Source organism: Onychomys torridus, chromosome 23 (genome assembly GCF_903995425.1).
Source record: "Onychomys torridus chromosome 23, mOncTor1.1, whole genome shotgun sequence".
Classification (NCBI taxonomy): Eukaryota; Metazoa; Chordata; class Mammalia; order Rodentia; family Cricetidae; genus Onychomys; species Onychomys torridus.
Window position 1 is genome coordinate 41890374 of NC_050465.1, and position 27824 is coordinate 41918197.

Consider the following 27824-nt stretch of genomic DNA (forward strand, 5'->3'; position numbering starts at 1 on the left):
TCCATAGGCACCAGGCATGCATACGGTGTGCATAGATACATGTCGGGAAACATCCATACACAGAAAATAAAATTTAAAAATCTAAAAATTAATAACAGACAGAGAAGAGATGATTCATTTTGCAGTTAGATATTAAGAAAGGCAAAGCATTGGCCACACGTTGCATCTAATGGAAGCTTTTTCCCTCATCAGCATCATCTGAGAATCAGATGTGTTGCTCATTTGGAGATAATGTAACTAAAAATCCTTCCATAAACAGGACAAATAGAATCCAACATGGATTAAGCAAAATGAGGCTCTTTAGGGTGCTCTAGGCCACGACTGTGTACCCTTACACCTAAGAGGAACCCAGTTCCCTCAGCAGCCTCATATGTCCATGAAGCACACTCTGCCCTTTTCTCCCTGTTCCCACACACCTCCATCACCTTCACAGTGCCTTCTTAGAGGATAACACTTGACCTACACATTCACAGAAGAAGAAAAAAAGTCTATCTTCTGAAGACCAGCTGCAAGGCACAGGCAATGTTAATTCACTACAAGGATTTCATATTTATGTTAAAATAGTAGAGTATCACGGAAATAAATGACCGATAGTTGCTCCGTGAACATGATTATGGCGTCAACTCATCTCGCTTCACGGGGTAACTGGGCAAGGGTGGCTCTTGTCCCTTGTCCCATAGGAAAGAAGCTCTTGAGTTAAAGAGAACCAGAGTCACTGACGGGGAGGGTGAAAGGTTAGGATGACTTGAGTAACAGGAATTCCACCAGTATTCAAAGGAACAGCTGGAAAATTCATAACGGCTCCTGGATGGATGGCCAAAGGCCAAGAAAGAAAGCCGTGCTAAGTTTCCAGGTTAAAGCCGTCACCAGGATTGCGAAGCAGTTAATCTAGTTGGCTAAATAATTCTCAAGAGAAGTAAAAATGTGACTGAAATGAAAACAACCTCATCGATGCTGTGATATGTGAACTCTGAAACTGGGTTTTATTAAATAACAAACCAGGGGTGGCACTGGCCAGTGTCAGTGACATTGTTAAGGCAGAGGGTGTGAATTATTTGAGAAGAATTCTGAATGTGTTCGGTTTCCTATTTGGGGGGAAAGGGGCACAGGCAGGTTATCTATGTGTCTGAGGCCTGTGCAGGACCTGGAATGGGCCACATTTTTTTGTATAATTTTTACAGTTGGGACACTCCGAAGGCAGAATAATCTGACAGCTATGGTTACTGAAAATATTAGATGTTCACCAATAATATATGAGCTCAGCATATTTCTGCTTTCTGGATATAACCGCTTAATAACAGGACTTGGAAAAAGTGCACTGTGTGAATCAAACACATAAAAGGATGGCCATGCCTTTTATAGAAACAAATTGTAGGCAGCATACTGCAATCAGTGACTCTGGAGAAAGACAGGCTCTCTAGCGTTACCACACCCCTGAGATATTATAGCTTATTAGACTCCGAAGACCAGACTGGGTAAACAAAGTCAAATATTCTGAGCAGGGCCATTCCTCAGACCACGAGGCAGAGGTCCCTGAGCCAGAATTCCTGGTGGCTTAGTGCTTAGTGGGTGCCAAGTGGGCGCTCATCAGATGCAGGTTTACTTTCCAGAGTTCACTTAATTCCATCAGTGAGGGCCTCCTTGCTACTTCCTCTTGAGAGAAGAACAGAGGGAGATTAAAGGTGTGAGGCAGAACTTCCCAAAGGTTAACAGGGTGTCAGTCAGTCCTGGGGGACCCCTTTTCAATGCTAAACTTCACTTTAGGGACATTGGCTCTGCCATCCTCCATGTTAATGATCACACCAACAGAAACAAGGAAAGATTCTTGCATCTAAGCTTTGTGCCAGGATGCCTAGTGAGAGGTGGAGAGCTGGAAAGACCAGACACTCTTATTTAACCATGAGAAAAAAAAAAAAAAAAAGAGACAAGAAGACCAGTCTCCTTCTCCCAGAATGGTGACTGGGAAGAAAATCCTGAGTTTCTAATTCCCCAGGGCAAAGTAACTGGACTAGAGGGCTCCTTTTCCCACAAGAAAGATTCTAGTCTCTAAGCTGTAGAGGACTATGATGTTCCCATGAGGCCAGTAATTCAGCATCCTTATCTTCTTGAATTCACACAGCAAGTCCACTTTGTCTACATGCCACATCGCCTTGGCCCTTTGGAGCATATTTGCTTACCCCATGCCGGTCATCCTCATAAGCTGGAACTGTCGAGTGATTATACTTTCAAATGTGAATTTGCTTAAGGGTGGATTTAATTTAATAGCTGAGAACTCAGTACAAAACAAATATACTTACAAATGACATTAGCAGGGAATTAATCATTAACACTCTTGATTGGTGTTCCAAGACCAAGCCCCCATGCTGGCTGCAGCCAAGATCATGGAGTTCCTTCTCACTGGCTGCCTCCCTTGTTTTAAAGGCAGTCTCTAGCCCACTCCATGTGCGAAAGAGGATTCCCTTTAAAACAGATCTTGGAGGAAGGTTCCCTTCTTTACATGAGTGCTCCTACTGATATCACGTAGATCTTAATAACCTCTTGCCTGAATGACTTACCACTTCCTCCTAACAGGCCTCCCCGCCACAGCCCACAGAACATTTTGCCAAGGGCCTTCAGTGGCCTTAAGTCAGGCCAAAGTCTCTGAAGTGTCCAAGAAAATTGTCACCTGATTATAGCTTGTCCCTCCACCCTGTTCTGCGACTGTACACCAATCAAACTCCGGGGTCAGGGCCCGCCTTCTCCTAGGTCTTAGCTTCCTCATCCCTCTCCTGGGAAGTTCCTCAAAGAGACCTTTCGGGAGCCTTCTGGGTCCTCTCACTGATCAAGTTTAGGACCTTGACACTGTTTTCTGTGGTTTACTCGTACTGCTTGCTCCTCTGTGTTACAGCCACCTATCTCTTTCCGACTATCAGTGACTTCCCAGGACAAGGTGGTGCCTTCAATAAACAGCTGAAACATACAGTTTATCATAAAATGCCCAGCAGACTTCTGTAGCAGAAACGGTCACATTAAATAAACTGAGATTCTTATGAAAATTTAAAACACATCCCATGGCTTTAAGATGAAAATAATAGGAAGGCCACGGCCTTGGTGAAAGAGTATACGCTTCCTGAAAAGAAGCCGAGAATTAGAACAGTTGCAGGAACTTGCTGCATGCATGCAATACTACACAGCTTTCTAAGTCTCCCACATCCCTGGACCGGAAGTGACTGACGCCCAGGAGACAAAGACTGGGCACTAAAACTGACACGTTTACTCATATTTTTTTCTCTCTCTGCCCCTTCATACTGCAAAAATATTCACGTTTCCAGCAATCTCAAAAGGCCTGCAGCAGACAGCTGCTATGACCAGGAAAGTTGCTGCAGGCCAAACAGCAAACAGCAGGTGAAACTTGGAGAGTCCACAGAAGGCAAAGAAAGGGAGTCTCGGACCCAGGACCCACTGAAGCTACAAACGCTTTCTAGTGAAGCCTGTGTGTCCTGGCCACTTCAAGAGGACACCGACCTGTCTTAGACATAGGAGAATGTCAGTTGCCTATAAAACGCTGTGGAAAAACACCTAATGTCTTCTACATGCAGACAAGATGTCAACGTGCTTTTCCTTAGAGGAGAAATGAATGAAGTTCATCGGAATGAAGAACAAAGAAAAAAAAGGAACAAAATCAAATCTGGGTATGGATCTCCCCCATTTTCACTCCCTCTCAGGCTTCAATGGCACACATTTCAAAGTGAGCAAATGGTTCAAAATACACTTTACCGCTTTTTGACGACTGCTTTGTAGCTTATTTATATTTTATCAAAATCTGGGTTTTTGGTTTTTTTTAAAATATTCAACTAAAACTAAATAAATCCTGGATGCTAAGCATAGAAAGTCTAGAAACCAAACACAAACCATCTCACATATCTTTAGAGATGAAAAGACATTGGGATGGCATCAAAGAACAGTGTTGTTTTAAGGTGTTATACTTGTAAGGTGTTGTGTAGTTACACTCACCAACAATACAGTTTTTAGCCTTATCAAGGTCTCTGTCAGAATTATAGTTCCAAACGGATGGGGGGAAATGCCATCAAAACGTTATTATTGTATTAAGACATGTGGTCGTGTGTGACTTCAAGAACCCCAATTTTCTATTTGTGAGAAGAGCGCAGATTTAATGAAATATTTTCGAAGTGGAGCTGGCAGAGGGGATTGTTGGTGCAGAGCATGGCCAAGAGGCAATTCAGACGGCAGACGCAGAGAAAGTTCCCATGTATGCTTCAGCGACGGGCATTAAATAATCATCCCTGAATAAACTGCACAAATCAATATGGCCCTGTCGCTCTAAACTAAGAACGGCATTGCCTAAAGGAAATCTCTAAGGTCAACCAGCAATTAACTGAAAGGTTTTGATTGAAAATGCTATTGAGTGCTTTCCTATCACACAGCTTCCTGGTTATTATACTTCATGGGGTAAGTAGGTGCCAAGACATTAAACTGTCAATAATCTATTAATACTGGACAGCTACGCGCCCTCTCCCTGAATCTGCAGGCAAATCTATTCAAGCCAAATACCTTGCTTAGAACCAATGTAAATTCCTCAACCCTGACATGGAAATTGTATCTTCATTATTCCATTTTAAATGCCTAGAAGTGTCACTCAGTGTAGGAGAAATATGTAGGTAGAGATGCTTATTCCCATGGGTTAAGCTAACATTTGTTTTCTAAGAGGATGCTGAAGGAGTAGAAAATGTGTCCTGGATCCTGCCTTCCTTTCTAAGTCATATTTAACAGTTCCTAAATAGAGCGTAATAAACACTTTACAAAGAGAAATGAGAAGTTCTTCAAAAGGAGCCTGACAGCCCTTGTGCCTCTCAGCATCTGGAAAGCAGTTATATATTGGGGAGGGGGGAGCTTTTAATGAACTTAATAGAGAAAAGCACTTTAATTAAATGCTGTCACAGTGGATTGTATTAATGACTGTACACAGAGGAATTTAAAACCAGCCAAGTTTATTTAGCAAATAGAAGCTGGGCTTTCGAAGCCTGCAAGTATTTATGTTTCTGCAGTTGGGGCACATCTAGAGGAGGACGGTGTCAAGTGAAAACATTGAGTTATTAGATATGATTTTATTTATTGTGCATTATTAAAGTTTCAAAAGCCTCAGGGGAGCCGGTCTCATTTGCAAAATGAAGCCGTGTATCTGCTCAGAAGGGGTTAAGGAAACAGGATTCTTCCCCCATCTTTCTCTGCTCCCTAGAACGTCATGTCACGGCAGGTAATGGGTTAGCTGAGCAGGTAGGAGGCCTGCTGTCTTCTCTGGGGCCAGTTGGTCAAAATTCTCTTCACTGGATCGCAGTGGCAAAGCAATCAATGATAGTATTTCTCCTCTGGCTCTTTCCCCTATTTTTATTACTATTATTATTATTATTTTTAACTTTTCAGTGACTTGCCCCTAAACACAACTTATTCTATTACCCACAGCAATAAGCTGAAAAATGACTAAAGCTTTTAGAAATCTGCATGAAAATTTGGTTGCCATAACTCATTTAATAAAAAGCATGAGGAGTACCACGTTCTCCAAAGATATCAGATGTTTGACTTGGGGCAGTAGGAAAGGGGGTCTTCTTTGGTGTCTCCTATTTGGAGACTGATCATAGAACAAACCTATTATTAGTGATAGTATTTTTGAAACAAAACAAAGCAAACAAAACATGAGCCTTAATGCATGAAAGCTGTAAAAGACTGAGAAGCTGGTCTGACTGGAAAATACTGTGTGTGTGTCAAAATGATTTTCTCTACCGTTTGTAGAAATGTAATTATCCATGAGAAGCTATTACCCATGATACTACAAGGATGAGGGGCTTCAAGGAAACCCCTTGGAAGCTGAGACTTCGCCTTTGGTCTTCTGTCTCTGACACCACCATGTCTGAGATCACAAACCACGCTGGGATTTACCACATCCTTCTTGCAGCTATATATACAGCCTTGCAGGCTGTCTTTAGATTTTAATTCAAAACATGAGAAAGGGGGATAAGGGGGGAATGTGAGGATGAGAAAGAAAAAAAGCAAAACCCTAAACCCAGTACCTACTTCCTTTTGAAAACAGAATAATAATCACAAATGCAGACTTTCAACTTTCTAAATAAATAATCTGATTTTTAATCCTCCCTCCACCCCAGCTATTTATTAATATCAGATGTCTGGGCTGCGTCTTTGTAGCTCTGGAACTTACAAGTGGCTGTGCTTTTCCATCTGTGCCAAGATGTTTCAGGCTAGGCTTTGAAATGCTGCAAGTGCAGATGAACATGACATAGAGTAGAAACTGATTACAGACACATTCAGAGAGCGCTGAGGACATTACATGTTCGTGTGGTGCAATGCATTCCTCTGCTCTATGTGTGCAAGTACAGAGAGGCCTGGAGTCCAGGCCACCACTAGCCCACTTCTGGCTCTCTTCCAGGAAGGCAGGATACATTGGCCATCTCGCAAATAAGGTGACAAGAAAACTCTTGTCCTGGTTAATCACATGAAGTGTTATCACAGATCTGTCAACTGAGAGGACAGGATGGGACATTTGATTCCGATTATGCTTCCCCAGCCAAAGACTCAGTGAATCTGTTTCTCCTTTCATCACCTAGGGAACAACTGTGTGAACAGCATTCCACTGTTCACTAGTGTAGTCTCTCTCTCATTGGAGGGTTTTAATCTGATATCAAGTACCCAAATGTAGAGTTCTCCCAAATATGTACCTTTAAACTGTCTATGTGGAAATGCTCAGCATGGGCACACCACAGTTCCTCCCACTTCTGTTTCTGTTCTTTAAGTACAGTGCTAACAAGAACTGTTCCACCACACCTCCACCAAATAAATAAATAAATAAATAAATAAATAAATAAATAAATAAATAAATAAATAGGTGCTTAGGAAAGTGTTACATGGAAAAGTCATTTGGAGCCAGGCATGGTGGTGCCCACCTGTAACCCCAGCACATGGGCAGTAGAGGCAGGAGGATGCCGGAATACAAGGTAAACCTCAGCTACACAGTGAGTTTGAGGCCAGCCCAAGCTCTATGCAGCCCATCTCAGAAAATGGGGGGGGGAGGGGAGAGACCTAATCTGGGTTATAGATACTGTGTGGGTACAGCCCTCGTTCACTTTCATGGTTCATTCACTCAATTCACAACAGAAACAGGGAGATCTGTCCCTAGCCACAAGTATTTGTCTTCACGAGATTGGATCAGGTGCTTTCAGCTTCCAGAGTTTGGCGGACTTTAAAACAAATAACCTACTCCTCATTTTGAGGTACACAGTTTGAGCTCAGTTTCTCTTGTCTAAAATAGCAATTCTGATGGGATAATTTGTTCCCATTTTCTACTTTTCTGAATGCTTGGAAATGGCAGATTATGGGCTCCTCATGTGACGTGATTCAGCACAAGGGACACAAGTAGATACACAGGGAAGCCTTTTTACCCAGGCACACCCTGAAAATGACAAAGAAGTCAAAACCACTGCTACTTACAGCAACACTGATATCCTGATTTCTGATGTCACTCAGTTTCAGAAATAGCTGACTTAAAAAACATACATATACCATGGTGTTTGACAACTCATATTTATTAAAAAAAAACAAAAACAAAACAGAGACATGAATGATCAAGAAGATTTCATCCTATTCTTTTTTAAAGTTGACTGGCATTTATTCAGTTTTGGATTGGTAGGTGTTCAAAGATTGGCTCTCTGGGATTAGCACTCCCAATTGGCTCTTTGGCAAATTCTCAAAGTAAGGCTACCATGGTGGGTTTTATGCTTTCAATGGTGTACCAACAAGCCTCCCAGATTGCTAAAAATATAACAGGCTGGTATGGACTTACTCCAGGATACCTTGACTCTACTGTGGGAAGTGACACTGTATCCTTCCTTTGACAGACCACACGCTGCTTCCCAACCTTTCTGGAATCCCTTTGCTTGGCCTGGCTTCCATGTCACTTTACCAGTGCCAACATGGTTGGGATGACCCCCACACAATAGACAACTCCACCAAAGATTGTACATCAAAAGGCGAAGGGTTGTATGATTTGCAGTGAATGTGAACAAGAAACGACTCGTGAGGAAACTGTGTGGTCTTGGGGCTGTCAGCCCTGCCTGTTTGCTTGATCCCCCCATTTCTAGGGTCAAGCCAAGTAATAATACAATAAATGAATGTCAGAACTTAGGCAGTTTCCCTTTCATTGGAAGTGTGCTGTTCTGTCATTACAAGAGGAACCTCCAGACTTGCACTTAATAAAAATCAGCAGCTACGACAGACCTCCGCACTAAGCGGAACCAGCTGAGAGGCCACCGGAGGCAGGTCTGGCTCTAGTGCTGGCCCTCTCCTGATGGAGTCCCAGTTCTCAGTCACAAGCAAACCCATGGGGTCAGAGCCTAATGTCGGCTGTCCGTTCCTGTTAATGTGCTTTTGCCAATGTACTTTAGTCTCCCTGGAGCAGTGGCTTTTCATTTTATTTTTGTTTTGCTTTTGACACTCATGGAAATGAAATAAAGAATGAATGTCTCCTCAAAGAGCCCGAAAACCACCTAGCTCACACTCTGACGATTTACTGAATGGCACTTGGCTCTTTTCTTTTGTTTTTTTGTTTTTTTTTTTCTGCCATTGGGCCAAATGTTCATTGACACGGAGGACAATCTTTATTCTTTTTATAAGGCATATAGGTTTCTGAAATCATGCATAAATGTCCTAAGGTAGCAATAAGCATGTAGAAAATAGTAAATATTTGGGAAGTGCTATGATTTGGATGAGTGGACTCCAAAGGCCCATACGTGAAAGGTTAGGTTCCCAGTGTGGTGCTAATAAGAGGCAGGAGAACTGATAACCTGAAGGACATGGAGCCTCCTGAGGGGTCCTTAGGTTACTGGACGTATGTACTCCAAAGGTGCTGTGGGAGACCCCATCCTTGCCCTTTTCTGTTTCCTGGCTTATGAAGAAAGCAATCTCCTCCACCCTTTGTTCCTATGTGTTGGTCCGGACGGATAGCCTGAGTGACGGTACAACGTCTTAGCTGGGAACCTTTAGAAGCATGAGACAAAATGACCCTCCTTCACTGCAGTTCTTTCCTCAAGACCAGTCACTATTTTCCCTTAAGTCCACAAAGACCCACACAGAGCTGCTTCAGATGCCAGGGTCAAAGGTATTCAAGCACAGTTGCTGCACAGGCTCACAGCACCGCAGTCTCAAAAACAGCCAAGTGCTAGTGGTTTTCAAGAAGCTGCTTTCTTGTTTGTTTGTTTGTTTTTTTCCAGACAGAGTTTTTCTGTATAGTTTTGAAGCCTCTCCTGGAACTCACTCTGTAGCCCAGGCTGGCCTCGAACTCACAGAGATCCGCCTGGCTCTGTTTCCCGAGGACTGGGATTAAAGGAGTGCACCACCACCGCCCGGCACATCTTTTTGCTTTTTAAGAACGGAAGCATGATGAAGAAGGAGGAGAAGCCAGAGGAGGAGAAAGAAGAGAAGAGGAGAAGAAAGAGGAGAAGAGGAGGAGGAGAAAGAGAAGGAGAAGAGAAAGAGGAGAAAGAGAAGGAGAAGAGGAAGCAGCAGCAGCAGCTACAAGCTTTTTCTCTCATCCACAATGCCACTTAATTCTTCCCCACAGAGGGTGTTTATTCAGAGCAAGAAGGCTCACAATGACTTTTAAAGGACTTTAAAATGTAGGAGGGTCAGAAGAAAGCAGACTGCTCTGAGTCTTTCTAATGGTTTCAAAACAACCATCTAACAAGTAGACCACAGTGCAGGTCACAACTGTCTAACAAGTAGACGAGAGGTCATTCTCAGATCTTACTATTAGAAAAGCATATATCAACATACCCTCAGCTCAATTCTGGGCTCTCTTGAGTAGAAATTATTTCCTTCATCCTGAAGTTAATAGGAATACTACTCAGGGCCCTGGAGAGATGGCTTAGGGGCTAGAAGCACTTGTTGCTCTTGCCAGGACCTGGGTTTGGTTTCCAGCACCCACATGGCATCTTACAACCGTCTACACTCCAGTTCCATGGGATCAAGCGTCTTCTTCTGACCTCTGAGGGCACTAGGCATGCATGTCCTGCACAGACACACATGCAGGCAAAACACTTATACACATAAAAGAGTTTTATTCAGAGAATACTACTCAGAGTTTATCAACATTTCTCAGGTACCTCCGAGCGAACCCCATCTCATGTAAGCTTCACGGAATCTCAAGATTAGCGTGTTTCTCGCTATCTCCAAAAAGCTTTCAGCAGCCACTGCAATCCCAGAATTCCCAGAGGGAGGCCTTAGACTTCAGACCTTCCTCTTTACCCGTGCGTTCACTGAGATGCAGCAGAGCCACGGCTTCATGGTCTAGTTAGAGAAAGCCCCTTGACAATTTGTAGTTCTTTAAAAGTGGGGGCAGGGCAAGCTTGATAACCCTCTCATTTGGCTGTATTTCGAAGTATTTCAATATTTAAGTTTATGGGCCAGGTTGGTCGATTCCTTTGGGTTCCCAGGATATACTTCCTGACATCTCAGAAAGGCAACAGGGCTGGACCTCCCAGCCTATTTCTATATCACTTCAGTTGTGATTATCTCCAGGATCTGTGACCTTATTTGAGTAATGAGAACTAATCCAAAATATGTAACATCATCACTCTGGGCAAGCAACAGAGGCAATAGGCGGGAACCTTCCTCGTGGGAAAACCCTTCTCTGCAGACTGCCCTGCATTTCCTCTGTGAAGAGAAAGACCTTTCTCACCACAATCGCCCATGAGTGCAAAGCACGCTGGTAGAAATGGAAAGGAGAAAATGGGGAAACGGGGCCCCCAAAGAGCTTTTCTATGTGATAGCTCAATACAAACAGGAGCCAGTTCACACCATGAACCTCCTAAGGGCCACAGACTTAGTCAAGGCATGCCCACTGAGCCAGGAGGTTTAGCTGGTGCCCTGACAAACAAATGAGCCCTTTCTTCCACAGTGCCACACAGCAAGGTTGGGGAAGTCACTCTGGGTGGTAAGAATGAATGCAGCCAGGACATAGACACAAAAAAAAGTGTCTGTGTGGTCAGGGACAAATTAAGGGCGGAGCGGACATACTTATTTATCCATCTGTTTTCTATCAAAACTATTTTTAAAAACACCACTTGATTACTAATCAGCAGATGTGATTTTTTTTTTTTTTTGTGGAGCTATGTAAATCACTTTGGACTCTAGAATTGACTCAGAACGTCTGCTTGCTTCACACCTCCTAACAGTGTGTGTGTGTGTGTGTGTGTGTGTGTGTGTGTGTGTGTGTGTAGATAATGTCATTCCTGAGAGGCTCAGTATATTCTAGAGTTGTTACTAGATTCATTCTGAAAACAAAACAAAACAAAAAAACAAGAACAAAACAAAAAACCAAACCAACCAACCAAATAACAACACCTGAAGCACCCTATATTAGAACAAAGCACTATACAGGACCTGTGCTGCCATCACGAATCTGACTCTTGGATTTGGGTAAAGGGTGCAGAGGAAAATGGAAGTCTGTTAGAAATGCATCCTATGCACAGGGAAATCCTTCAGTGTGTGTGAAATCCTGTTTTAATCTCTTTTACATACATGGAGCCTAGAAGATGCCTGCTACAGAAGAAGTTCAGTATTTGCTCAATAAAGAAATCAAAATGCAAGAACAAAACAATCATTCTTTGGAATTTCTCAATAATCTGCACTTTGAGAACAAGTTTATCACCAATGTTCATCTTCTTTCCCAAAAGCTGTATTTTGGTAGATATCTCAGGAAGTAGAAAGGAATGCACTTTCCCCTTCTGAGGTGAAATGTGAGGAGGTCTGGGATTAGAACAATGACTAGTCAGTATCTACAAGAGCCTTCATTTCAGGTTGGGTTAATCATTGCTACTTTCCCAGGAGGGAGACAAGGAAGGACAGCTTGAATACACGTTCTACCCGGTCTCTACTGCCTGTCTCTCTTTCTCACGGCTGTGTCATTCACATTGGATTGGTTGTCTCGCCTCAAAGTTTGTAAGTCACTGTCCTCTATGCTCTCAGGTTGAAAAAATAATCATGTCACAGTAACAAAGAGAAGGAAAGAAGGAAAGAAGGGAGGGAGGGAGGGAGGGAGGGAGGGAGGGAGGAAGGAAGGAAGGAAGGAAGGAAGGAAGGAAGGAAGGAAGGAAGGAAGGAAAGGCAGAAAGTGGGTAACCCTGAGCTGACCCTAACAGATTACAGAGCAATTTTTTTTTTTAAATTTATGCGCATTGGTGTTTTTGCCATGGGTGTCAGGTCCCCTGAAACTGGCATGACAGACAGTCATGAGCTGCCATGTGGGTGCTGGGAATTGAATCCGGGTCCTCTGGAAGAGCAGTCAGTGCTCTTAGCCTCTGGGCCATCTCTCCAGCCCTAGATCCATAGTAATTCTTAAAAGAAAAGAAAATTAAGCTGTATGCTTTTTAGTACCATTTAGTCTTTTCTTAGATGTATTTTATGTGTCTGGATATTTTCATGTGTAGTACATGCTCCAATTATTAAAACAATGAGCCCAGGGAGATGCTGAACCCCTCTAAAGAAAACAAATAGCAGATGCAGATAGAAATTCAGATTAAATTCTGTCAGTATCTATAGTGCTCTGACTGAACACAAAGAAGTGCACAGAAAGTGCCAGAAAAACTGCAATAAACAAGGCGTAAGAGCAGACAGACTAACAGCAGTCTCCTCCATCACTGGCTTCCCAGGACTTATTTGTAGACCTTTATGATTAAAAAATAGGTAATATAAACCTCTCAGTATGATCTTATTAAACTTGTTCATGTCACTTGCAAACTAGCTATCCTGATCGTGTGTGTGTGTGTGTGTGTGTGTGTGTGTGTGTGTGTGTGTACACATATATATCCCGACATCACCAGCCCCAAAAGAGAGTCCCAGAGGTCCTGTTCTCCTAAATGGCTCTGGTTTTCTGGCTAAAGGGTGGCCCATGCACAGGTTACTTAGGAGTTGCCCACAGTCCCTTGCTTTTCCACTTCCCATTACTCCTGAGTTGTTCTGATACTTGGCCCAAGAAGGCTCTTCCAAATGCATTCTAATGCAGTATCTTTTGAATCAAGCTTCAGTGGTACTGGTTGGAAATTCATGCCAGGAAAGTCTACCTTCAGGGGGATTAAGTGGGCAGTTCAATTTCTCTTTGAGAGTAATCTAAAGTAGCAATATGGAGTGAACAAAATAAGCTGGCTTGAGAGAGGCCTGGAGAAACATCTCAACATAGAGCAGGGGACAAAGGAAGGCTTGGGTTCTGAGGAGGAAGAATTAGAATTCAGAGAAACTATGATGAAATCAAAGACATTACAAAGTGGAGAAGAAATACAGACCATGTAGGGCAAATGAGGTGATGGTTCGGAAGAAGAGCTTGTCGGAGAAGGAAGCTGGCATGGGAGGGCTTGTGTTAAAGGTGAGATGTGAGGTGGACCCATGCGCCTGTCTGACACCCCTCCTCCCTCTACACAGTGAACCACACTAAGAGCCCTATACCTGGATTTCCAGAGTTCTGCACCTTCTGTTTCTTCCCCTATGTTTCCAAACACAGCAGATACAGATTTATATATCTTGTAGCAAGATAAAAGACTTTACTGAAATATTAAATTGAACCAAAGCAAGCAGACCCTCTTTCTCAAATGTATACTAAAAACCAAGTATACAGCAAGTGTCTAAGCTACTGACTACAGACCCCAAGGAAGTGCTCCAAATCTGGCTTTTCACTGGGGGAGAACTTCTCAGCACAGTTAGGGCTGGGAACACAGAAAGAAAACACCATTTTTTTTCCAGAATCAAAAGAACTGGTCACAAAAGAATGAAAATTTCTCTATATTCCTGTGTTACATATTTTTAAAAATTAGACACACTGAAGTCCTAACTGGTAACACAGAAACCAAAAATCCTCCTTGTGAGGACCAACTTCTTTGCACTCACCTGCCCCAGTGTATTAAACAGGGCAAGAATTCACCACCATCTCTCCTCTATCCCACAATGAAGACTGAAAACTGGAACAGCATTCAAACAGCAGGTTTTGCATAGGAGCTTGGAATGAATCCAAGATGGAGGAAAAAAATTGTAGTAACCTGGTTAGAGAATTTGCAAACATCCTTAATTAATTAATTGGTTTATCTATTTATTTTCCTTGAAGCTGTTCTTTTGGAAGCAGATTCATAATCAAGATAGTCTATCCAACTAGAGTGGGAAGGCAGGGGTCCTGCTCAGTGCTGACCCAACCTTACATTCCGGCAACTGAAGTCCCATTGCAAGGTGTCTCAAATGCAGCTGATGACAAGGGGAAAGGTCACTGGTCTCAAGTCTTTGACATCACACCAGTCAGTGAGGTACAAGTTTCTCTGTGCTGTTTGGCCTCTAAAAAAAAAACGGGAGCTCACAAATCTAAGCCTTCCAGCTGAATAATTAAAACTATAATACATAGAAAAAGAGCTGTGTACAATGCAAGTCAGCTAACAGTAAGTGTGCAGGAAATGCTGTTCTACAGCATACAAGTAAGTCAGACTCAGAAGGTAGATGGATGTGAATTCAAGTGCTCACTTGGAGCAGGTTACTCAACTTCTTTAAGCTTAATCTCTCATCTTCCCAAGTAGATAAAAACCAACCATGCTCTTGGCTTTTCACAATTGAGTAAAGATGATAAAATTATAAAATCTCACATTTGGAAAGCCTGGCTTTCAAAAAGACTAATTGCTGCCAGAGAAGGAAGAAGAAGGATGGGGTGAGGAGGAGGAGGAAGAGAGGGAAGTGGGGGGAATGGGGAAGGGGGAGGGGAGGAGAAGGAGCCAGAGAAAGAGGGCGGATGGAGAGGAGAAGGGGAGGAGGGGGGGAGGAGGAGAAGAGGGAGGCAGGAGGCTTCAAAAGTATTACTGTTATTATTAATACTGGATTTCATACAGGGAAAAATTCAGAGTCAGCCTGGGCATGCAATGTTCTGCTTTATAGGTGTCGTATGGACGGTCAGTCTAGGCCAGGAATTGCAACTCAGGCACTATCAGCATGTCCTCCAAATCTTGTTTGGGGGATGGTTTAAAATACTGTTGGGTGTTTGGCAGCGTTCACTTAGACGCGAGTAGCATTCTCAAATTGAAATCATCAAAAATGTTTCCAGACACTATCAAATATTCTACGGGGACAATGTTGCCCTGGTTGCAAGCCATTGGTGGCAACGAGCAGCAGGAAAGTTGTGACTTAGAAGATGCTAAGAACTCCCTGAGCCTTGGTCCAGATGAGCAAAGGCACAATGACGGTGCATGGCCGTCACCACCAGGTCTCATGTTCTTAATCAACATACAACATAGAATTTTAAAACAAGCATTTATTTTCAAAGTGCTTAGCTAGCTCCTAACTCCTGAACTTAGAAAACAACTCATAGAAATACTCTAGTGGAAACACAATAAACCAGTAATGCACGGACTCCACCAACACAAACAATGTTTATGCTCCCCAGTCAACCCTGCTCAGGGACCAGTCATCGAATGAGCAATGTCCTTTCTTTTTCAGAACAAAATGTGGTGAGAGGCAAGCACAGATGCCAACCCCCCTGTGTTTTCACGCAGCTGGTGGTGCTGGCTTTAGTCTAGGCTCAGTGACTACTCCGGTTTTTCCAACTGTAAAGTGGAGTTGGTACTAATGAATACCTGAAGGTGACTTGTGTTTGATTCTAAGCTGAATATATCCGTTTGCTTTAGGGCAGTGGTCCTCAACCTGTGAGTCTCAACCTCTTTGGGTGTCAACGACCCATCACAGGAGTCACCTAAGACCATTGGAAAACAGTTGCTTATGTTACGATTCATAACAGCAAAATTACCGTTGTGAGTTAGTGACAAAATTAACTTTATGGTCGGGGGTCACCACAACATGAGGAACTGTATTAAAGGGTCACAGCATTAGCAAGATAGAGAGTCACAGCTCTAGGGCCTCAGGTTCTAATACCCATGTGGGAGAAAGCACTCTATCCACAAGAAATAACTTTTTCCCAACTTGCTGAAGTGAAAAATGCAATTCTTTCTTTCCTTTTTTTTTTTTTTTTTTTTTTTTTTGCCTTTGTCAGAGAATGTTTTAGTTTGTCTTGGTTTGCCTTGTCATGTGCCTGCCCTCTGATTTACTTATTATATTTTATGTGTATGAGTGTTTTGCTTACATGTATGTGTGTGCACCATGTGTGTGCCTGGTGCCCATGGAGGTCAGAAAAGGGCATTAATTCCAGGACACTCTGGAACTGGAGTCATGGCCACTATGAACCACCATGTGAATGCTGGGAATTGAACCTGGGTTCTCTCAAAGAACAAGTGCTCTTAAATGATGAGCTATCTCTCCAGCTCCCTTGTCTCCCCTCTCTTGATCTTCTCTGTGGTATCTATATTTGAACAAGAGGTATTATGTGGATTGGTATTTCTCAGTGCTTCTCCCCATTATCATCTCCCCAATGAGGCTTCTTATGCTGTTGTCTTTTTGCCTAAAATATCTCCCCTCTTCATAAAATTTTAATGTCAGAGATATGCTTACTGTCTCTATATGCTGCATTGCTGCAGAGGACGACATACTACTGTGAATCTAGAACTTCTGTTCTTCCCAGGATCCAGTGTTTACTTCCCTTGGGACAATATACCTCTTAATGTGAACACAGGGTATGTATAGCCTTACAAAGTGTGTTCAGAGCTAAAGCCAGTTTCTAGTCAGCAGGCTTACCTGGGATTGCTAAAGAGACTTAGAATTCCCCAAAGAAACCCAGATAACTCAACAGGACCTGAAAAATACATATTCCCTGGGGAAATATGAATTCCAAGAAGGAGGCACATCATTCTTCACCATGACCAAATGTGGGGCTAACTACATTCCTACATGGTCTTAAGCTCATTGTAGTCTCAACTATACCCTTGATTCATCTCTGATGGAAATTCCATCAAAGATGCAACAAGCAAAGGCTTAAGTCAACATGACCAAACCATACTGTGTGACATTCTCAAAGAACTAATAGAAGTAAGTGACATGTAGAAAAATTTAAAGTCACAATTAAAGGTACCATGGCTTTGGTGCAACAGCTTTAGAAGTAGAGATGAGACCACCAGGATCAGGTGACTGTGGCAGAGACATAACAAATGCAGAGTTTACATCAATAAAGTGGAATGGATGTGTGTATGAATGCACAAGGTTCGATGATGTGGACAGATGGATATGATGGTGAGTGGCTCCCCATAGAAATGAGTGGACTTCTTGACCCTGGTGGGCCACATCTTCTGACTGTCTGGATTTTATACAGATTCTTCCAATTTCTAATCTTGGGTTTAAACCTTTATGATGCCAAATGAAGTACATTTTCAATGCACATAAAACCATGAATTTTTAAACTCTGTCTGCAAACAACTGGTAAGAAACAGTAGGCTGTGATCTGGAGGATGTCTCAGAAACCTCCAGATGAAGATGGAGACAAAGAGCCCCTCTTTTGACCCGGTGTATCTCTAGAACCCAGTTCAACAGACCAGTCTAGCAAGTCATTATACCCAGAGATCACTGTCTCTGATCTTCATCATTTAAGAAAAACTGGAGAACAGTATACCCAATTATCTAATGAAATGAAGTGGTACTCTTCCATGACCATAGGCAGGAGGCCTCTCTGTATTTTATTAGGCTGTATATATGAGAAGCCCCTATCCACCACTAATTTCACTCATCCTTAATGGTTTAGTGATGGCACATTTCCTACCCAATTAGACAAAAGGCAGCATTGCTAAGCCAATGGTAAGCTTATAGATGGACTCTTAAATTCCTAAAACATGCAAGCATAGCTGACACAAGGGCACCAGGTAAATCTCAACTCTTAAGTCCAGTGGCCTGGTGCCTGCTCGGCTATAGACATCGTCTTGGTGACGTGGTAGATTTCAACATCCTCTACCAGGCCCATAGGCTGTGTCAGCTGCTTTCCATTGTTTTCCTCAGTTCTTATATTATGATTGTAATAAATAATTGATCCATAGCTTTATTTCTCTGACAAACATAAATTCAGAAAAGCAGTGTTGCTCACAGGGAGGCACAAGGTTTTACAGCAGCGGTAGGATCAAGATCACCAGTATGTAGGGTGCATTCAGTGTGGAGGAAGTCACCTTATGTCAATCCCTTAGCTAAGATCTGTATGATACGAATAAACTTTCCTAAAGTAAGTGACTTTATCTCAGTAGTGCCGGAGGTCAACACAAATCGGCACAGTGTGCTGGAAACAGCAAAGGCTGATTTTGCTTACCCGGTACCGACTGTCAGCACACTCTAGTTCAGACCCACGGAACACAAGAGAACAACTGAGTCACCACCCATCTGAGAGTTCACTTCAACTGGTCAACTCTACGGCCACTAAACTGGATATTCTCTCATCTACCTGACCACTGAGCCACACAGTGATGATAGCGTCTGCACAGGAATCTAGACAAGCATGGTATGGGAGCTACTATCAAAATGAGGAGGTCCTCCACTACAATAGACAGTGGGTCTTCACGGTGCTATATCAAATTTCTGTTTTCTATGGTCCCAGCACCAGGGAGGCTGAGGCAGAAGGATCTCAATTGGAGGTTGACTTGGGCTACACAGGGAAACCCTGCCTCCAAAACCTAAAACAACAACAACAACAACAACAAAGCAAAAACAAAACCTCTGAGTTTCCACTTTCATCACTGTTGAAATGGTTGGTTCCACCTGCCACTACTATCAAGAATAAAACTTGTAAAAAAACTGTTTTCTATTGTATAAGACTAAGACAGACCCTTGGATAAAAGCCCATGCAAAGGGACTGGTTTCTGGCATAGTCTTTGGTGTTCTATTGGTTCAGAACCGAAGAAGCAAAACGAGAAAAGCAGGTGGGGTGAGGAGTTGATAGCAAGTCTTTCATGGGGTTGAATTTCTACAGTTGGTGTGATCCTTTGTCTGACACTATTTCATGGATGTGCTTAGTACTCTACAGTACTGAACATTATGAAATAGTACTGCAAATGATCAGGAGCTTCCCTGGAAGTATTCAAATCAATTTATTTTCTAAAATGAAGGGTTGGTAAACTATATTGGGCCCTCTTTAATTTGAAGAAATTAAAAGTCTGAAAGCCACTGCTCTGTGTGACTCAGAATACTGGTCTAATTATCTGTAGGGAGGTTCCTTGGTGTTTGGATGAAGCCCCAGCCAGGAAAAGATCAGGACAGGGAGAAAGGAGGATGTGCCTTGTGGCTCAGCCTCCCGCAATAAGCGGCTCTGCTGTTCACTAACCATGGACCCTCCTGTCCACAGCTCTAGGTTCACCAAGAACTTTGCAAGACACTGCTTCGGTGTACCCATGAGTCACAGCGTAAACTTTGTCCAGAGAAACTGACAATTCAAAGCATGAGAGTGTTGGCTGAGATTCCAGTACTTGACAAAATGTAGTTAGATGGACCCCTTCACTTCTGGCAGCTCCCCAGGCATGTGGGCAGAGCAAAGGGAAAGGGGACATCCTTCACCATCTCTTCTTGTACATCTGTGTCATAGACTATACCTCACGACCCTTCCCTCATTATCATCCTCTGTTCTGCTCTTCACACACCTGTGCACACACATGCACTCTTGCCTCAGCTTTTCATGTCTACATAGGGGCTAAGTCAGAGAGAGGTCTTGGAAGGCCCCCTTTGGAGCAGTCAAGATTCCTATTACTGGGACTCTGGGCCAAACCAATTTATGTGCCAAACTCTACCAGTACACTGGTTAACAGTTCTCGAAAGTAACTGACTTTAGATTCAGAAGACAGTAAACTCAGCTACATCAGAAAGACATTTCTTTCAATGTGCTTGCAAACAAAGCCAACAGAGCATGCTGCCCAGACTTGTCTAAGTGGAAACCAGAGACAGCACAAGGGTGGGGATTTAGCTCAGTGGTAGACTGCTTGCCTAGGCCCTGGGTTCGGTCCTCAGCTCCGGAAAAACAAAACAAACAAACAAGTTTAAAATTCGGAGAGTCTCTCATGACTTCTCCCAGGGCTTCAGTTGAAGTTAAAGGTGTTCCCCGAGTCAGGAGGCTATTTCTTCAGTTTCCACTCATCAAATACTATCTCAAGGGTTTTGGATCAAAATTTACTTAAATTTTTCTTTAGAAAACAAACTGATAGGCCAGGGGCTCAAAGGGTAAAGGCGTTTGATGCCGAGCCTAATGACCCAAGTGGGATCCCCAGGACCCACAGAGTGGAAAGCAAGAACTGATTTCTGCAAGTGGTCCTCGGAGCGCCACTGCGCTAGGCCATGAGTGTGCGCATGCGCACATATACAGATTAAATAAAAGTTTAAAAAAATCTGACGGAGACGATATTTAATATCTGAGTGATCTGGGCTCACAACCTCAAAGCATGTGCTGTCAGGAGAGACTCTGCCGTTGGCATTGGATTTCCCGGTCATTTTCGTCTGGTGTAAGCATGCGCGCGCGCGCGCACACACACACACACACACACCCAGTACCTGCCGTGATGACAGGTTTCTCTGTCCTCAGGGACATCGGAGGCAGTGTGCCCCCTGACCCTGGGCAGCTGCTGCCTGCAGAAAGCCCTGCCGGGACTGGGAAGACACTGACCTGCACGGGCTCCGGCGGGAGCTGGACCACATGCTGCATGCGCTCGTTATGGTGATGCCGCGATTCTTCCTCATAGATCACGTCCCTCTCGTGTTGGGGAAGATTCAGGAAGCGGCGAATGGTGCAGAGGTTCTCCCAAAGGGTGCGGTTTTCTGGGCTGGGGTTTTCCTTCCAGCGAAGCAGTTCACAGAGCCAGCCCTGGAGAGAAGGAGGCCACAGGAGTTAGGACTGCCGGGTGCAGGGCAGCTGTGTGGGCCCGGACTTGATCCCCCAAGCCATGTTTTTATGGCAGAATTATTCCCACCCGCTGTAGTAGCGACTGAAATGGTCCAACTCTTAAATCCGACCAGTGGCCATGTTTAAGAGTCTTCACACTTTTTGTTTTTATTTTTTATCTTTTTGAGTTAAATTCACTGTGTAGCCAAGAAGGACCTTCAATACCTGAGCCTTTGCCTACAACTCCCAACTACTGGGATCACAGGCTTGTGCCACAATTCCAGGGTGGGATGGAGGGCCAGGGTGATAAAACTCAGGAATTCCTACATGCTAGACAAGCACTCTACTAACTGGGCTATATCCCCAGGCCTAAGAATCTCTATTCCTATTTAAAAAAATATAACACCTTCCTATAGAATACATTCAATAAGTTTCTGTCTTTTCTTTCTTTCAGTTATAGGGTTTTTCTGCATGGCCCTGGCTGCCCTGGAACTTGCTCTGTAGACCAGGCTGGCCTTGAACTCACGAGATTTTCCTGCCTTTGTTTCCCAAGTGCTAAGAATAAAGGCATATGCCATCACCACCTAGCTCTCAATGAGTTCTTTTATTTTCTGATTATGTTTTAATTTTCTATGTATTGGTGTTTTGTTTGCATGTATGTCTGTGTAAGGGTGTCAGATCCCCTGGAATTGGAGTTACAGACAGTTGTGAGCTGCCATGTGGGTGCTGGGAATTGAACCCGGGTCCCCTTAAGAGCATCCAGCCCTCTTAACCACTGAGCCATCTCTCCAGTGCCTTCAATGAGTTTCTTAACAAACACTGAAACAGAATCGTCTAGATGCACAACTAAGATTACAGTTACCCACTCTCTAAAGAAGGAATGTTTATTTTTTTTTTAGCCATAATTTTTTAGGAATTTACCCAATTGGTTAGTGTTTCATTCTACAGAGGGAAAGACAAATACACACATATTATGAGATGGCAAATTAAAAAAAACAAAAACAGGGAAAAATAATGTCCTGGTGTCAATAGCACTGAGTCTTCTAGGGAGGAAATAGCCTTCTAAGCATTAGTGACCCCGCCAACAGAAACAACAGCCTTGGCTAGAATAAAAGCAAAGGTACACTGGCTTCATCTATGAGTGCCGCCCTAGGCTCCGAGTCCCCTAGGCGTCACTCCCTCCACACCACACCTGCAGGAAGGTACGCAGTTGATCAGACTGCACCTGCAAATGCCCTGCCCCAACTCTGCCACCCGGATGTTCCCTGTCTTGCAACTGCAGGAGAAAGAAAATGCAATGCAAATGATGGCTTATATGAAAATAACAGAGGCTGTCAACATCGCTCACTGACTCATGTCAAAATATTTTACCCAGTAGCTTTCTAACCCATCATTTCCCAGCTACGTCGCTAATTTTAAAAACAAGAACTGTCCCACATTACATCTCTTGCAAAAGGGTAGACTTTTTTTTTTTTTTCTTAAAAGGTGCATAAACACAACTGACTTTGTGAGAAACAAATCCCAAACCTCAACATATTCTCTAGCATCACTTGCAAGCCAACGAAAGCTCCTGACACGCATCATAAAAAGCCCATATAATATCATAAGCTGTTGTTTGTCTAACTCTCCACTGTGTCTTCTGCCTTTACCCAAAAAAAGGCAAGATTTGATTATCTCCGCTGCATCAGCCAAGACAGCAACACCAGCTGTTCGCATTGTGCAGTCTTCTCCTCACGGCCTCCATGTTAATAACCTGATCATTCCATTTTCCTCTCGAACTGCCGGCTGCAGCCCCGAGAAGAGACAAAAACCCAGGCCCGTGTGCAGCAGCTGTAGGCACTGAACTGTGAAGCCACCGGGGATTTATAAACTAATCTGTAACACAACACTGCCTTGTTTTTACAAGTGAGAGGCCACATTTGCGCAGACCTGATCTTTTCTTGCAATAAACGGGGAGCTTGGGAGAGTTAGAGGGCTAGGAAGAATGAAAACAAGATATCTTAGCGTAGGCTCGGAAATGTTTCCCCAAGCATTTTTAGAGTCCTGCCCCCAACTCAAGAGACAGGGAATGGTTAATTTTCAAGTGCCATGCACATGCAAAATGAAGATAAATTTATCACTACCAGAAAATAAATTATATTTTAATAAAAATCTCCTGGCCCCAAAGTGTTTTCTCAGGGGTTCCTTTATACAAAGGAAAGAATTCTTGAGATGGAAAATAAACCATCTGTGGAAAAATTAGGCTCCCATTTCTGTGTCTTTTCACAGATCTGAATAAGTCTCTAGTGAACTCTTTCAAATGTTTCAGACAGGTATGTTTAACATCTCCCAGGGGAGGCAATAGCATGGAGACCAATCACTGGATAGAAAATAAAAACAAAAACCTACATCTGTTAAAAGATGAAGTTCTGAGATAGCCAGATCTTAAGGAAGACAGCACCTGCTGTTCTGCTTGGGGGATGAATTGCATTGTGGGAAGCCGCAGCTTGAAAGGAGACAGGTGACAGCTGAGTGGTATCTCCACTTATGACACTTGGAATGTCTCACACAACATTCATTGCCACATTTGATTTATATGCGCTGTTATAATCTGCACTCATTACAATCACTTAGAACAACACTATAGGCCCGTTATGGACCGTGTGTTGGCTGCCATCGGTCTTTAAGAAGTGTAGTGCTCAATTTGCCCACTGACATGCAAGGGCTTGACCTTGAAGCTATTAGGGAGTGGATTAGACACAAATGTGATCATGTGTGCAGACACAAGCAAACCAAATTAATTTCTGGCATAGGAAAGTCGCCAACAAGGCCCTGTTCTTAGGACAGCAGAGAACTTCCTCAAATCCCTAATGGGCTGAGCTAATGGCATGTTTAAGGGAACCCAGTTTTGAAGATGAAGTACGTTCATGGTATTTAGAGGGTTATTAATCTAGTTTCCCTACAAAGTGTTTGCTTGGCTGATCAGATTAAGGGATGGAGCCTTCAACAATGCACCCCCACCACAGCAGGCCCCAAGAAATCTGTGATACTTCACAGCCTTGGCCATATTGCACCATGTGTACCCAGCTGCTTCAATAATTAGCTTATGAATGTATCAGCTGGTTCTGTGATTTTTATAAATAATAACTAACCCTCGGAGCAGAAAGCTTGTTGAGATCCTCGTACCAGCACAAAGTGGTGAGGTGCTCCTCACTCAAATCTGCTCTACGAAACGCTGATATTCCCACTAGCAGGACTCCTGCGATGCCATTTATATAAATATTTATTTCTTATCCGAAATGGCAATGCATTGGGGGGCCGGTTTTCTTCCTGTCAGCCATGATTTGCCAGCTCCTCACTTTGATGCACCCTGTGCATCTCATACCACCCCTCCTCCTCACCTCCCAACCCACCCATCATCTTTTTATTCACACCATCCTTCCACCAGGCCATTTGGACACTCATCTCCATCTTCTCAATGGGGCCTCCTATTTGCTTGTCTGGTGGCTAACGAGTGTGTAAAGAAGTACCGTGCTGCTGCACGAACACATACCTGTGTGACTGTGAGTGAACCCATCACAGGAGAAATAAAGGGTCCCTACGTTAGGGTTTTTTTTTTTTTTTTTCATTTATATAATTTTTGCATGCCATCCAAGAAAGTTTTGCAGTATCGGGCAAAAAAAAAAAGTGTAAATGTCAAATAAAACAGTGACAGATGACTGTATTCTCTATTGAATAGCACTGTTTCTGTCGTGCATGTTCAATGGGAACTCATGAATTATTAATAAACAAATCTCCTTTTTCTGTTAAAAATCTGAAGTAGGTTTTTTGTTGTTGCTCCCTGTGTGTTGTGTGGAGCATTCCTGAAGTCTTTTCATTTTGGAAACACAAACATGGTTCCTGTGATCTCCAGCCCCAGCAGCTCCTGCCCGGGTCCTTCTCTGTGGCGTCTCTCTTAGTCTGATTTTAAGTTCTGACTGGAGATTGGCTGAATATTCATACAGTCCAGTTAGCTTTTACAGTCTACTAAGCTGGGATTCTGTGAATTTCAAGTGTTGAGGGCTGCTCAGCATGGTAGATGGCATCCGTATATGCAGTCCTGAGATCTGACTTCCAAGTTCCTGCCCTGTCAGGAAATAACTGGGTGGTCTTTGAGTAAGTGGCTGCTCTGTTGGAGCTTCTGGATATTAAAGAGGAGCCTTACAAAAATGATGGTGTCCCCTGGTTCTACGCTCCATGACCTCACTCTTGTCATGAAGAGCAGATAGCAATTAGCCATCGGGGTTTAAAAATACAAGGGAGAAATGACCTTGACCAACTGGCTAATAATCATGTAAGGAAGTGTCAATCAGTCAGGGTCAGCATCGCTAGTGACACCATGAACAGTTTTATGATGTACCACAAAGGAAGGACTGTCATATGGAAGGTCGTTTTGCCCCAAAGTCATAGCCTCAGCCAAACCATGAAAAAGCAGCTGCAAATCTAAACCAAGGAAAGCTTGATGCAATGACCGGTTGGCACTCTTCAGCAGTGGCACAGCCATAACAGAAAAGGGAAGGGTTAGGAAGAGCTGCAGGCTAAGGGCTAATAATAAGACCCATCGACTAGATCTGGGCATTCAAGAAGAGGACAGGAGTGGAAGAGCTAAGGCAAGGGAATCAAGTTTGTAACATGGAAATTGCTAGTTTCCTGGCTTTGTCAATTGCACCGTCATCGATCAGCTCCCTATGGTAGTGCACAGTGTCAACATTAAGGGAAACAAGCTGGGGCAGGGGGTGCCATACAACACAACACAATTAATTTTGTGCCTTTTTAAAAAACATTGCTGTGTATAAAATGAGTCCAAAGGAAGTTTAAAGAAATGCAGAGACCACTAGAACTTACAAAGAAAATACATACGGGGTCCATGCATATGACTCCAGAGAATTCCCCTTTACAGTTGGAACCCAGTGAAGGGGAATTGAAGATTGCTTCCTTTCAGGTACTGGTTAGTGAGTTCTAGAACACTCAGAGTATAAGCAAATAGTATTTATTAACACTATGTTTCAGCCATCTCTTTGGTCTCTTAAACCAATTTCTCTCAGTAGAAATACCAAGCCTGACCATCCCCCCCTAACTCCACAGGTGAGGCGACACTCATGCCCATCAAGATATCATCTGTTTACAATCCACATGTTCCTGAGTGTTGAATGCCAATCTAAATTTACAAAGCCAATCATGTTGTAAACGTGTCAGGACTACGTGGAGAGGAAATGTCCCTCCAATTATTTTTGGAAGACGAACAGTTCATAGTCTATCTTTAAAAAGCAGAGCTTGCTGGGCGGTGGCGCACGCCTTTAATCCCAGCACTCGGGAAGCAGGGCCAGGCAGATCTCTGCGAGTTAGAGGCCAGCCTGGGCTACCAAGTGAGTTCCAGGAAAGGCGCAAAGCTACACAGAGAAACCCTGTCTCAAAAAAACAAAGGGAAAAAGAAAGAAAGAAAGAAAGAAAGAAAGAAAGAAAGAAAGAAAGAAAGAAAGAAAGAAAGAAAAGACAAAACAAAAACAGAGCTTATCGATGAGTTGCATGAAGGAAGAAGCAATCAGTGGCTCACAGTTCAAGACGACTGGGTGGGGCAACAATAAGAACCATAAGTTGCCCCTGTTGGCTCATCTCTCAACAGTTCCCCTGGTGACCCAGTTCTCCAGCCACAGCCAATTACGCAGTCCCCAGGGACATTAGGTACATTCGAGCTCCCACCTCCATGCTTTGCCATGCTGTAATGGCTCTGTCCAGAGCTCTGATCCTAGAAATACTGTCCTTCAAGGCTCTCACTTCATGGCTTCACCTAATCTCCTGTGCAAACTTTCTGTTCACCCCTACCTGAGCCTCAAGTACTCTGTGCATACTCATACACGATGGGATGATTGTTTCTGTTAGGGGTGGGTGTGTCTGATGTACCTGAATCAGAATGAGTGGCCTCTTCTTGACAAAGAACAAAGTCAGGCTTCTTGATTTAGCCTCTCCAGAGCAGAATACTCTTCCTAGCACTAATTAGATGGAGCTGGCACTACTAGGTTATATAGAAAGTAGCACATGGGGACTTTATCACCTCTAAGTGAGTTTCTGTTGAAGGGTACCAATTTCTATTTGGCCCTGATAATGTCTATTTGCCTATCTCTAATATGAGAATGTCTCATCTGGATTCTATAGGTCCTGGGAGTTACTGAAAGCATTTGAACTGATAAGACAGAACATTAACTCATCTTTCTCCACCTGTCACAGTTGTTTTTTTTTTTTTTAATCTATTTAGCAAAGGGCCCTTTGGGGGTGGGGCAGAGTATGACGTCAGGAACACCATTTAGCTTAGATACCATTTTTATTCACAATGAGACCATGATGTTGGATACTAAACAAAACACACACGGCCTGACAGTGAGGCACATCCTGCCTCATTGGGGAGTTCTCACTCTAAAAAAGAATGGCATACATCACCAACACCAAAGCAAGCATCTAACACGCTGCTCTCATATTTGAGCACTTTCTCTGTGGGTCTGTACTGGTGTGAACTTGCTGGCACTGCCCACGTGGGGGTTCTGAGTTTTCCTAGGTCAAGACTAAGTAGAAAATGGCAATATCTATTTCGGTTTTTAATTTCCACAGGCTGAGAATGGTAGAGGACCACAGAGGTCATTCATAGAACATTAATAAAGGCTAGTTGAGCTGGAGCTCATCAGACACCAGTTTGAATTTAATCTCTCTAAACCTTGGGTCTAATTGACATGGGAGATGGAGGGGTCCAGCAGAAGAGAAACGCTGTGTCCTGTCCATGGTCCTGAAATTCCTGTACCATGTACGAAGTTGCAACTTTTCTCCCTATCAAGACACCTGGTTAGGACTCTCATTTCTACCATCCCTCACACTCTCTTCTTTACAACAGTGATAATACTCCAGCACTGAGGAGACAGAGGGGGACGTGGCAATCCTTAGGCCAGTCTGGATTTTTGCCTCAAAATAACAAAGTATTTTGGGCTTATGACATATTTGCCAGTTTTTT

The 27824-nt window shown here is 43.3% G+C and overlaps 1 protein-coding gene across 5 annotated transcripts in view; it reads right to left on the reverse strand.

The window, feature by feature from the left end:
• Positions 1-27824, reverse strand: part of Satb2 (SATB homeobox 2) — a 177255-nt gene that overhangs the window by 12214 nt on the left and 137217 nt on the right. For all 5 annotated transcript variants that reach the window (XM_036173833.1, XM_036173831.1, XM_036173830.1 and 2 more), the window contains one exon: positions 20594-20791. In XM_036173833.1, coding sequence (XP_036029726.1) covers positions 20594-20791 — 198 coding nt within the window. The remainder of the gene's footprint in view (positions 1-20593; positions 20792-27824) is intronic.